Source organism: Oryctolagus cuniculus, chromosome 15 (genome assembly GCF_964237555.1).
Source record: "Oryctolagus cuniculus chromosome 15, mOryCun1.1, whole genome shotgun sequence".
Lineage (NCBI taxonomy): Eukaryota > Metazoa > Chordata > Mammalia > Lagomorpha > Leporidae > Oryctolagus > Oryctolagus cuniculus.
In genome coordinates, this window is record NC_091446.1 from 53321123 (window position 1) to 53334201 (window position 13079).

General features: G+C 44.4%; 2 protein-coding genes across 14 annotated transcripts in view; one reads left to right on the forward strand and one right to left on the reverse strand.

Moving 5' to 3' along the window:
* RHOBTB1 (Rho related BTB domain containing 1) overlaps positions 1 to 13079 on the reverse strand; it is a 133547-nt gene that overhangs the window by 67469 nt on the left and 52999 nt on the right. For 2 of the 13 annotated variants that reach the window (XM_070057694.1, XM_070057695.1), the window contains one exon: positions 9062 to 9170. The exons of 4 other annotated variants lie outside the window; for them this stretch is intronic. The gene's annotated coding sequence lies outside the window, so the exon portion shown is untranslated. Of the gene's footprint in view, positions 1 to 1814; positions 1954 to 2480; positions 2882 to 6427; positions 6488 to 9061; positions 9171 to 13079 lie in introns of those variants that run through there. 7 more of the 13 variants (XM_051823873.2, XM_051823875.2, XM_051823872.2 and 4 more) reach the window with 7 other exon arrangements.
* On the forward strand, positions 1389 to 5115 carry LOC127484267 (translation initiation factor IF-2). Its single transcript, XM_070057145.1, has 4 exons — positions 1389 to 1537; positions 1623 to 2463; positions 2869 to 3217; positions 4971 to 5115. Exons 1-3 carry the CDS (start codon positions 1389 to 1391, stop codon positions 2971 to 2973), a joined length of 1095 nt encoding a protein of 364 aa, XP_069913246.1. The 3' UTR covers positions 2974 to 3217; positions 4971 to 5115.

Consider the following 13079-nt stretch of genomic DNA (forward strand, 5'->3'; position numbering starts at 1 on the left):
ATATAACTAAAGACCAAACAATTCTGGTTTTCTATTGTACTTGTATAGGTAATAAGTGGTATTATTAAACCAATAACATGAAGCATTTACATGTGTTTCTTTTTCCACCCATGTGATCACCCACAGTCCTAAATACTTAAAATGTACACCACCTTCAAGATCTGGGAAAAACACAGTAATGGGCAATCTAGAAGAACTGACTGAGATTTTATTGCCTCCTACTGACTTTTCAAAGCCTTCCACACTGGGATCAACAGGTTGGATCTCTTTCCCATTAATATGTGCAAATATAATCCAGGAATCTCAGAGGCAACTTTTATAATTTATTACCCAGTTCACCTATGGAGCAGTATACAGGGGTTAATGGGTGATTCTCTTAGGCATCTCCAAGGTTACTGAAAGTGAATTATCATTCATTTCTCCCATCCAAGTACTAACCAGGCCCGACCCTGCTTAGCTTCCGAGATCAGACGAGATCGGGCGCGTTCAGGGTGGTATGGCCGTAGACTCATTCATTTCTAAATACTGTTTGTAAACAAGCTACACACACACACACACACACACACACACACACATATATATATGCATATACTTTCTGAGAGAAGCCTAAATGCAACCTATTGGCCTTTTGCAGTCTGCTTATTGTGAGAGGACTTAGAAAGTTGAAAGCCACCAATAAGTATCGTTTTTGCAGTTTAGAATATGTTTAGTGTAGACCATGCAGCCTGAGTTGGGGAGGGGGCGCCTCCGACCAATGAAACCCCAAGCTGAGCATCTGGCTGGGGCTCCACAAGGGCTCCCAGACAGCCCAAGCTGGGGAAGTCTAAAGTCAGGACCATTCTTTCGGTCTTAACTTACTAGATTTTCCTAGATTTGGGAGCTTCTATGTATATATCAACCTTCATGCATTTTTTCCCCCCTCAGCAAATGTGTACAGTCAGCTCCAAAGGCACAGCTTGTGTGCTGACGTGCAAAGCCAAGTCAAAACCCTGAGCTTGGCGCTCCCTTCTAACTTTCTGGCTTGTCCAAGTCTAAATATTGACATTGCTCCTCAGTTGAGATGTTTGATACTGCTGGCGATGGAAACAGCGCAGCTGACAGTAGGACCTAATGATAGATTTCGACACAGTCGTGCCTTCCTTCCACTTCTTTTTCCTGGGAGGGGGGTTGGATTCCCTTTTCTACAATTCTCCCCCACTGGTTGTTTTCCCCGAAAGCTGAACACACACACACACACACACACACACACACACCAGGTAAGGAGTTTTGCAAGCCCCTCCTGGCAGCTTCTGCTGTTGCCCCAGCAACTCACAAAGGATCCTGAGGCTCGGGGTGGGCGGAGGGAGGGGTGCGCCAACTGAGGGCCCGCCGGTAATGTCTCCTGGGGGATGCAAGCAACACAGGGGCTAGCGTGTCCCCCTTTTCAGTTCCCCCTGTCCCTCCCCACCATCACCACGGTCATTCCTAGGAAAAAGGCCCTCTCCTCGGGCGGTACCACCCGCTCCCTGGCGCAGCCAGCCTGCTCAGGATGCCTGTTGTACGTTTGCTCGGCTCCAAGTTAGGGGTGCGGCTGTGCGGGCGCTCCTAGAAATCGCTCGTGCTAGCCTGTGATGGGAGAGGAGGGTCCCCGGCCTCACCGAGCGGCTAGGGCGGCGGCTGCGAGAGCCGCACGACCCCCACAACTCTATCGGGGCGTTGCTGGCTGCAGGGCACGGCCCGGGCCCCCACCTGCCAGCCGCGGGGGCCGGGGCGGTGGGGCTCCCAACGGCTGCTCGAAGTTTCATACCGCGGCGCACTCACGACACAGAACCTACCCTGCAGCCGAGCGAGACGCGAGCTCTCTCCGCCTTCAAGGGCCGGGGGGGAGCGGGGGGCCCCGCCACTCAGCAGCAGCCACGGCTGCGCGCGGTCGCGGGTGTGCGGGGCCCCTGCGCGCGGCGCGCCGCCCGCCGCCCAACTTTGCACAAAGGCAGCATGGCACGGCCTCGCCTAGCCGGCTCGCCCACGCCGCGACCGCGCTTCCCCGCCCGGGCGAGGGGCTCGCCCCTTCCACCAGTCGGCCCGGCCTCCTCCGGCCCCCACCCACTCCCAGGAGGGGCGGCCCGGCCGAACGCAGCACCCGGCACCCAGCTCCGACGCGCTGGCGGCCGCCGCTCGCACTGTGACGTTAGCAGCCTTCGCGGCTATTTATATCCCCACGATTGGATTTCATTCATGAAACCAGGGCCTGGTGTGTCTGTGCTTTGGGGCGCGGTGGCAAAGGTGCCTCAGCTCTACGCACGCCCAAGGGATCCGGGCTCGCAGCACGGTCCGGGACAACCAGGCGCAGAGCCGGGAAGACCCCGGCCCTTCTCCTCCGCTGTGGCGAGGGGTGGGTCCGGGGTCTGTGCTCCCGTCCCCCATCCCCAACAAACCCACCCGCTCCCGTACGGCTGCTGGCCCTTTGTCCTAGGCTCTGGAAAAGTAAGTTGTGCACTAACCGGCTGGGAAGCATGGCTTTCTTCCCCCTAGGAGCTGGCCGGCCGCGGACTCCGAGGGAGGACATTGGCTTTTGTTTCAAAACCGAGCCCAGCTGCTGACTAAGGGCTGCGTGAGCCCAGCCTCCTCCTCCCCTGGGCGGCTGCACGTGCTGGCTGGCTCCCCCCTCTGGGTTACCTACCCTTGTAACTTGTCCCGAGGGGTCCCCGCCACAGCGGGGCGCAGGGACACACCGCTGCCCCCCGGCCGGAGTACAGAGCCGATTTTACAACCTCCTCAGAAGGGCTGGACGAGGAGGTGAAACTGACTTCTGGCCTCTCATGGGCTGCAGGATTCTTGGAATCCCAGGACAGCCCTGCCTCCTCACAGAACCTCTTCTCACAATTGCAGGCTGCCTGTGCGTTCCGAGGACACACCAGGATTATTTTTCACACATCCACCCAACAAACCTTATGGAATGTGGCTGCAGGGCATCGGGACTCTGCCAAGCTCTGAGGAGGTCACAAGCAACCTACTCCCTGCCCTCAGGGAGCTTAGAGTCTGCCTGCTAAAATTCATGTGCTCAACTTCCTGCTCCCACCCCTGAAGAAGCAATGGGGAAAGGGGGTTGGTGGAGGCGAAGTAGATACTGATGTGTTCAGCTGCCTCAAGAGATGTGTTCATTGAACAAACCCTACTTGAGGAGGCTGTGGACCAAAAGCTGGGCAATAATATACCTTTTGCCTGAAGGAGTTCTCAGGTAAGGTGTTCCTGAGATACTGAAGGGAAGAAGGGAGCTGTGTTTTATTGCATGGGCTATTTTTTTTTTTTTTTTGTCGTATTCTCCCAAAACAGCACATGTTGAAAACATTCTGAGAGCAAGCACCCCTCTCTGGTTCCTCATTTTCTTCCAGGAAACCATCTTCAATTTCCCAGATGGATTACTCCCTCCCCAGGATTCCCAAGTGAATTCCAGTCCATAGGGTATTTCTGCTCTTCCTCACTGGTTTCAGTCATGTTTTGGAGACAAAATTCTTGTCTGATGCTCTCTGAATCCCACAGAGACCTCGAGACATAGTAGAATTCTCTGGTTTTTTTTTTTTTTTTTTTTTTTTTTTTTTTTTTTTTTTTTTTAAACAAGGAAAGGTATCACAGGAGGCCTGCTTTGTTTAAGCCATCCTCACTGTGCTCTTCAGAAACAGGGATATTAAGCCCTAATCTTTGCTACCAGGAAGAGAGGATGATGAAAAGTCACGTACGGGTGAGAACTTCAGGTCACATAGATACATACATGAAGGTAATCATTAACTTGGCACAAAACAATCTATTTAAAATAAACTCTATTTTGAAAGGCTAAATCGATATATATTCTTTTCAGGAACACATTTCTTGGGAAAAGTTAATTAACCCTGTTCACTTCGAGCAATCATCCCTCTTCACTGCAAGCCATTTTTTCTTCAAACTGCCCTGGGGGCTAAGGAATAAGGTAGAAACTCCAAAGAAGTGGGAATCACATGTATTGCAGCGCTCATTTGTGGCAGGCACAGGGCTGGCACATTTTTAATACCTGCAACAACTGATGGGATGGATGCTATCATTATTACAATCTATTATGGATGAGGTAACTGAGGCAGGGAGAAATTAATTATCTGAGGTTTTGACAGTTGCATGTGCACCTGGGTCACCCTACGCCAGATCTTATTTTATCAGTAACCTGCTTTTTAAAAACATCCTTTCCTCTGTTATAAACTTAAGAGTGGCAGGTTTCTCTTAAGCAACAAGCAGGTGCTGAGGCCAAAACCATACCTACACAAAGACCCCTGCTGGCAGATCACTTTTCCACCACTGCCCTGCCCCACCCACCCCCACCCCAGAGGATACCAAGGCTCCACAGCTCTTCCAAAATACGCCCCTTCTAAAGGGTGGTAAAGAACAATCAAAGGCAGGCATGTGGCCTGGAGACTAAGAGTCTGAGAAAAACACCCACTCCCCACATGGTTGAGTGCCTCGGTTCCACACCTGGCACTGACTCCTGATTCTAACTCCCACCTAAGGCAGACTCTGGGAGGTGGCAGCGACGACTCAAGTAACTGGGTTCCTGCCACCCATGTAGGAGAACTGGACTAAGTTCCTGGCTTCTGACTTTGGCTCCCTCCGCCTGTTGTGGGCAATTGGAGGAGCGAACCAGTGGATGGGAGTTCTTTGCCTCTCTGCCTCTCAAAACAAAAGCAAAAACCAGTCATCTTGGAGTTATTGTCCTGAGTTGAATGCTTAGATCTGAGGGAAGCTGACAGGAAGAACTTTCAGGAAAGTAAATTGCTATTAACAGTAATTCCTACACAGCAGAGAGGAAAAGGCGTTATTATACGAAGTCCTTCCAAACAAGGCGGTGATCGGCAGAAGATGCTTCCATCTAGTGCTATCCAGTCCCAAACTGAAAACCTCTGATTCTGGCAAGGTTGGAGGAAACACTGCAAGTTGTATCAACGTATTTTATTGTATTTTGCCAACAGGAAAGGAGAAAAAAGGAACAATAGCATACACCTTCCAGAATCACCACCGTGAACATACCCCTAACTGTTGTGATCATCACAGAAGAATCCACCTTTGTATACTGAAATTGTTGCTTTTTAATAAAATCAGGACTATTCAACTTAATATACAAACTGGCATTTATGTGGAATTAAACCAACATTTTTTTCTTTAAACTCTTTCATATTTGGATTGCACAAAAACATGAATAGCTTTGATGGTAAATATTTTACCAAAGTCATAGGATTTAAAAACATCCGAGTCCCATTCAAAAAAGAACCCCTTCCTAGCAGCTCCATGAATTTATACTGCCTCCAAAACATTTATCTCCTTTCCATCTCTAGAGTTTTGTCATTTTGGGATTATTCCATTAGTAGGTACATTCAGCATGTAATGTTTTGAGATTCTTTTTAAAAAATTAGGTAATCCCCTTGAGCGTCATCTAAAGTGTTGCATGTATTTTTTTTTTAATTGCTGTGTTTCTGTTGCATGGATATACCGGAGATTGTTTAGCTATTCACCCACTGAAGGATATTTGAGTAGTCTCTAGTATTTTGCTATTACGTAAACCACTTCTATAAATATTTGTCCACAAGTTTTTGTGGGAACACACATTTTATTTCTCTGAGATGAATGCACAAGAATGCAACTTCTGGGTCATACATTAAATAAGAAACTATCAAATGACTTCTCCAAGTGGCTTTGTTATTTACATGCCCACCAGCAACGTCTAAGAGGTCCACCTATCCTTAACAGCATTTGCTATTATTAATACACTAAAAATGTTTTTCTGTAAGTTTATATGTTAACTATACATAGTTATGGGGTACAGTGTGGTAAGCCAATACATCTATTCCAGGTATGAAGATCAAATCAGGTTATTTAGCATTTCTAATTCTTTAAACATGAAAAAAAATTTAGCAAATATATAGTGACATGTCAGTAAATGTATACAATGTGTACTGATCAAATCAGAATCATCCACATTTCCCTCTGCCTGTCATTACCTTGTGATTGGAGCTTCCATCTCTGTTCAGCACGAGGAATACGGCCCTTCAAACTAGGATTTGGTACCCATCCAAGCTCCTCCATATTTATTATTATTTTTAACAAAATTTCAGTTGTAGAGGAACATCTCATTTTGCTTTTAATTTGCATTCCTCTGATGGCCAATTATGTTAAACATCTTTTCATGAGCTGATTTTCCACCTTACCTCCTATTTGCTGAAATGTCTATTTACATCTTTTACCTATTTTATAACTGTATTGTTTGTGTACTTGCTGTTGAGTTTCCAGAGTATTTTTACATATTCTGGAGTTTTCAGATTGCAAATTAAACAGTGCTCAAGATAGAGATATTTTCAACTCAATCATTGTTGCTCAACATTTTACAGTTATTAGTTTTACAGAGAATATCCTGGGAATGTAAAGTACTTACAGGCTTATTTTGGTAAGTCTGCACTTCAACCGTCATAACTGACGTAGAGACCCTGGCCACGTGCGTCCGGGTGCTATGCAGGGTCACGTTGGCTTCAAGGCGGGGCCTCCTGCGCAGGCCCAGACGCCTCCTCCGTTGGCCAATGCACCCGTGTCTCCAACCGACCGCCTACCCTAAGAGGCAGCTTTGGGCTGTCCACCTCTCTGCCTCAATTGCGGGATTGGAAGCTGTGCCGGGTGTTTTGAAGCTGGGAAGTTACAGGTGTTTCAGAGAAATTTCATGGCCAAGTACTAGTGGGTTTGAAGACAAGGAAGGAAATAAACTCACCTACCGGCCTATCGTAAAAAACAGACTTGTTTGGTAGAAAGATATATTGAAAGACAGCTTTTGGATGGGCTTCTTGGAGCTAACACAATGGCTTTCAGAAGACTCAACAACTTTGTAGTACCCTGAAGATGAATGGTTGGTGATATACTTGACATTATGCTTACATGGATGGATTTTCTGGCTTTTCAAGAAAGTTTCTAAACTGCGGAGCAGAATAAAAAGGCTGAGCACTGGCCTCAAGCAGTTTAGTGGCAACTTCCTTGTATGAATTGCCTTGCCAGCTTTCTAGACATATTGGGACATTAGCTCCCTCTCCCAGCAGTGGGGTCTGTCTAGACAGCACAGGCCCAATAGGCTGGGCTGGGCCGGTGCTAGTGCTGACCCACAGGAGTAACCGTGTTCTGGGGCCTTTCATTCATGCTAAACATTGATGAGTCCAAAAGAAAGTGACCTCCTGGGACCTGTGTTCTTCTTGAAGCACCTTCTTGTATTAATTGAGTGCAGTTCTCCTGCCACCCCAGGGTGCTTCAGAGTCATACGAGCTTGGGCAAGATGATGTACATTGTTCTACCTGGGGGATAGAAGGGTGCTTTCCCAGGTTTCATGTTGATAGGTCAATTACAGGCAATGGACTGCCATCACTACCTATCTCTGTCCCAAATACTTCCAGCAGGTCTTGCACCAGGCAGCTGTGTCTTCATGGCTCTTTCCTTGAGTAAGTGTGAAACCCTTCACATGGGAGGCCTGCTAGTGTTGAGTTTTTAACTACTAGGAATTTATCTCAGGTGTTTCTCAAACCAGCGCTCCGATCCCCCAAGGTCCTATTTTCTGCCTACTGCTCTGGAGGAAATTAGAGCTAGTTTTGGATGTGGGGACTAACAGTAAACCATGTCCTTTCTCTGAAAGCTGTAGAGGATGCGAGCTCCTACTCTTTGGTTTGTAGTCCATTTATCACTGTTGGTTCTGATGTAGTTTCTAGGAAGAGCTTCTTTAGTAAAAGCATTTTTTTGGGGAAAACAGGCTAACCTAATTGATCTGATCTTGGAAGCCCCATGATAATTTAATCAAAGATGGAAGCATTAGATACTATGTGCTTTTTCTTGTTATTTCTGTGAAGAAAAAACTTTTACATTACAGTTCCTATTTTACTGGGCACCAGTGAAGTTAGGCTACGTGCTAAAAACAGACAAAAAGGTATCCCTTTCTTGTGTAGAAGTGCATCTGTATGGATCCATTCATTGTGTTTTCCATTAGGGGGAGGGCGAGTCCTGTAAAAATGTGGTTTTTGCAAGCTTGGAAATTCTAACTACATTCTTGTTGTCAGAATCTCTCCTGGTGTATCTCAGCATGTGTAAGAGGAGGTAGCAAAGAGCTTTTATGGTTACCTGTCTGGCTTTGTTTAGGTCTGGCATTAGAGATGGAAACCGTGTATGTCACAACTCTAGGATGAAGAAAAACACAACAATATAAATGGTGTAGCTTTGACTTTTTTTTTTTTTAAAGTAAAAGCATGATTATGTACTGGAAGAAAACCCCTATATTTTAAAGGCACATTTGTTTCTGGAACAAACTACATTTTTAATTGACTTTAATTTTATGTAAGTAAAAATAAATTACATCAATGTGTCATTGCATGTTTAAGGCTATCTTGCCTGATGAACTGTTTCATATAATAACTGTTTTTCTTAACAAACACAAAACAAAAGGCTCCCAAACCTAAACACACCTTAAAGGCAGCAGACGGTGGTGGAAAGGGAAAAAAGGGAATTGTGTTTTGGCCATCCCACTGATGAACCATGAAATTCTGATTAGTTCCTTAAACCACTGTATGTTCATGTTCATATATCAAATGGAGGCAGCAAAGCTGTTCTAAAAAGTTCTTAAGAGAACTAACTGAAATAGTATTTGTAGAGAATGTCTCTCTATAGAGAGTTTTAAAAACATTTGTGCAGCCTAGGGTATCATTTGATTTGGGAATACCAGGATTAATTATACCAGAACTAGATCATTCCCAAAATTTACTCCCCAAATGCTGACAGTAAACACTATACATAGTAACCTCCAGCAAATTCTTTCTATGAGATAGAAAGTTTAATGTTGGAAGTTTGAATTTTTACTCTGTCATTGACTTGTGGGTGTTGTGTTTTCTCCCATCTATAGAAGTGAGCTACTCTACATGGAGAAACTTGAAAAATAAGTGGCTTATGAATACACATGTGCATGCAGACACACACACATACACACACACACACACAACACTGCAGAAAAACAATTCCACCAAGGTTCACTCCACATTTTCCTGCTTACCTGGCAACTTTAATATACATGTCATTTAATCTTCATGACAACCTTGAGAATCATTTCCAATATGAGAGCTGGGGAAATGACATTTCCCAGTGGGTAACCAACTTGCTTTCTGTGAGGAAAGGGGGAACCAGGATTCTGATTAAGAATTCTAACCCTAGTCTGTGACCAGGTGCAAGTAAATATTCTGAAGTAATTTAGTGAATACTACACCAGTTTACGTAGAGATGCCACTTTAAAAGGAATGCACGTTTTTCAGAAACATCAATGCCTTGGAAGGAGACCTACCAGTCCACCTCTAGAAAAAAGCCGAATTGTAGCACATTTCCTTAATTGGCACCACTACTTTTGTAATGGTTCCTAATCTGATAGTTCAGAGTGCCTGACTTCTTGTGCTGGACTGAAGAGTATCAGTCTTCATGCACAACATTTCAGAGTCTCTCTTTAGCTCTATAAATATTTATATTTACTTTAATATTTCACATGACCTAAATTTACAGCTCCCCATTATGGACAAGTAGTTATCTGCATCACATGTAAGTGACATAAGCAGTTAAACACTTCAGGATCAACACTGAGGGCAAACAGTCCCTGAGCTTGTAAATATAAACCCAGGACTCTCGGGATCAGTGACAAAATCCCACTTCTACCACAGCATCCCTCTTAGAGCCTGAAGTTTTGATGAGGGGCATGGAAGTTTCATTGCATCTCCATTCCCCACAGTGCTTTGAATAGCATTATAGGCAAGAAAGTGCATAGAAAATAGTTTTAATACAGGTTGAATATCCCTACCATGAAAATCCAAAATCTGAAACTTTTTGAGCACTGATAGGCAGCTACAAATGGAAAATTCCGTACCATGAAACTCCTTTTCATAAAATTATTAAAAATATTATATAAAATTACCTTTAGATTATGTGTATAAGGTGTATACAAAACATGAATTTTCTATGTAGATGAGGGTGCCATCTCCAAGATACCTTATTATGTATATGCATATATTCCAAAATAAAAAAAGTCTGGTTTCTGAAACACTTCTGGTCTCAAGCATTTTTGAATAAGGGATACTCAACCTGTCAGAGTCAATGTTAAAATGGTTACAAGACTCCTTAGTTGTAGTTTCTTCTAATCACTCATATATACGTGCCATCCATATGACTTATGACAAAGCCGCAATTGTAAAGGAGAAATATCCTTTGTGGTTTTATTTGTTCTATTAAAATCACTGCCAACACTGATCACCCATGGAAAGGCACTTAGAGATCATGAAAATATTTTATGAAGATTCAAGTGTTATGAACAGGAAAAGTATTACTGTGCATGAATAATAAAGACCTATATTACCACCTGACTTTTTAATCTGGAATAATACTACTTAACATTTAGTAAAACCTACTATGTGCGGGGCATGGTGCTAACGCTTTTACATTCTCATTAACTCCTCACAATGACTTTACGAGGGAAGTACAGTCACCAACTCCATTCTATACAGTTTACTACTAGGGAAGTACAATTACCATCTCCATTTTATACAGGAGGAAGTCAAGATCAGAAGGGTTAAGTCATTTTCCAGAGGTCAAGTACTTAACACAGTCTTATAGCAGGAACTCCTGACAAAGCAGTCTTCTACTTTCCCCAGATTGGCACTTCATATTTACCATAGCTTGTTCATTCAAAGCACCGCTAATCACAATGAATGCCATCATACCATGTACTTCAAAGACTACTGGTGGCCGGCGCCGTGGCTCAATAGGCTAATCCTCCGCCTGCGGCACCGGCACACCTGGTTCTAGTCCCGGTCAGGGCTCCGGATTCTGTCCCGGTTGCCCCTCTTCCAGGCCAGCTCTCTGCTGTGGCCCGGGAGTGCAGTGGAGGATGGCCCAAGTCCTTGGGCCCTGCACCCCATGGGAGACCAGGAGAAGCACCTGGCTCCTGCCTTTGGATCAGTGCAGGGTGCTGGCCACAGCGCTCTGGCCGTGGTGGCTATTGGAGGGTGAACCAACGGCAAAAGGAAGACCTTTCTCTCTCTCTCTCACTGTCTACTCTGCCTGTCAAAAAAAAAAAAAAAAAAAAAAAAAAAAAAAAAAAAAAAAAAAAAAAGACTACTGGACCACAGCTGCTCTTAAATTCTTTACCACTTGCAGGTAAACTGCCTTAATACTTCACATTTTAGAAGTGCCAGGTATAACTGTTGAAGAGAACTGACCTTTGCAAGGTGACAACTCCAGGACTCTTCTGGTCCTTGACAAGCAGCTGACACCTGTAGATCAGGTGTTAATGAATCATGCCCTTACCACCCAAAGAAAACAAATAATTTGTGGGAAAGTAATGTAATCTTTAGTTCATTTCTTAGTATTTCCCATAATAAATCAAATTACTCCTCTACTACCTAATGAAACGAATCTGATTCTACAATGACTGCACCTTATGCCAGTAATACCAGGTTAATGAGATAAGAGCAGTCACATGGAAAAAACATGACAGGTAGAATTAGTGAGAGAGAGAGAGAGAGAGAGAGAGAGAAAGGTCTTCCTTCTGTTGGTTCAACCCCCAAATGGCCACTATGGTCAGCGTGCTGCACTGATCCGAAGCCAGGAGCCAGGTGCTTCTCCTGGTCTCCCATGTGGGAGCAGGGCCCAAGCACTTGCGCCATCCTCCACTGCCTTCCTGGGCCACAGCAGAGAGCTGGACTGGAAGAGGAGCAACCGAGACAGAATCTGGCGCCCCGACAGGGACTAGAACCCAGGGTGCCGGCGCCACAAGGCGGAGGATTAGCCTAGTGAGCCGCGGTGCTGGCCCAAATAGTAGCTTTTCAAAAACAGTAAATATATACCACGAACTCTGAATATAAAGAGTCCTACTTTCTGTAGAACAGGGACATCACAACTGTTGCTCTCACAAACATTATTGTTTGTAACTACGATTACTTTAGGTTTGAAGTTCTTTCTCAATAAAAAAATTGAAGTGGCTAATGATGATGCAATTATATATAAAAACACTTACATATAAAGAGAAACACACAGGCTCATGGAAAATATTCTGGATTTCTCTTTGAATCTGTATTCTTACACATTATACATTAATGAGGAATGGAGATTCTGGAAGATACTGAAGTGCTGTGTTAACAGAAACATTGATTTATATCCAGTATAATTTAAGCTTTATGTTTATTTTAATGTATTCCATTTTATTGTGATTGGATCAATCAAAATTATAAGCTTGGCTAACTATATAAATATATATATTATTACTTTTTTGGTTACATTTGGTATTTTTGGCCCCATCCAATAATAGTGAAAAATAAAGGTAGTAAATTTGGTAATGAGATCCAAGGCTGGCTATTATCAGCTCCCTGTTGGGAGAATTTCTTTGAGGAAGTCACCCCTCTCAGGGCCCAATTTCCTCTTCTGTAAAATTAAAATGCTCATGGGAACTTTAGTTCCAGATACACTATGCATGTTGAAATTAATATAAAAACATGATACAGTGGGCTCAAAAAGTATTATGCTCTCTGATTTTGGGAAATCCACAAAAACTTCAAGTATTGAACAGATTCTTCCCATGTACTTATTGTTAAATTAAGCTGACAGTTTCATTACTTATGCCTCTCATTGGGTTTGGGTTTAGGATTGCCATATATAACAGACAACACTCAGTTACACTCAAATGTTCCATGCAGTACTGGGATATGCAAACAGTATTCACTGGGCCGGCACTGTGGCTTAGAGGCTAAAAAACTGCCACCTGCAGTGCTGGCATCCCATATAGGCACTGGTTTGAGACCTGGCTGCTCCACTTCTGATACAGCTCTCTGCTATGGCCCGGGAAAGCAGTAGAGGATGGCCCAAGTTCTTGGGCCCCTGTACCCATGTGGGAGACCCAGAAGAAGCTCCTAGCTCCTGGCTTTGGATTGGCTCAGCTCTGGCCATTGCAGCCATTTGGAGAGTGAAACCAGAAGATGGAAGACCCCTCTCTCTCTCTCTGCCTTTACCGCTCTGTAACTCTGCCTTTTAAATAAACA

Coding starts and splice junctions, on each gene's coding strand:
- LOC127484267 (XM_070057145.1), top strand. CDS start 1,389: ATGCAAGCAACACAGGGGCTAGCGTGTCCCCCTTTTCAGTTCCCCCTG. Junction 1,538..1,622: donor GCCTGCTCAGGATGCCTGTT/GTACGTTTGCTC, acceptor ATGGGAGAGGAG/GGTCCCCGGCCTCACCGAGC. Junction 2,464..2,868: donor TTGTCCTAGGCTCTGGAAAA/GTAAGTTGTGCA, acceptor TCACAATTGCAG/GCTGCCTGTGCGTTCCGAGG.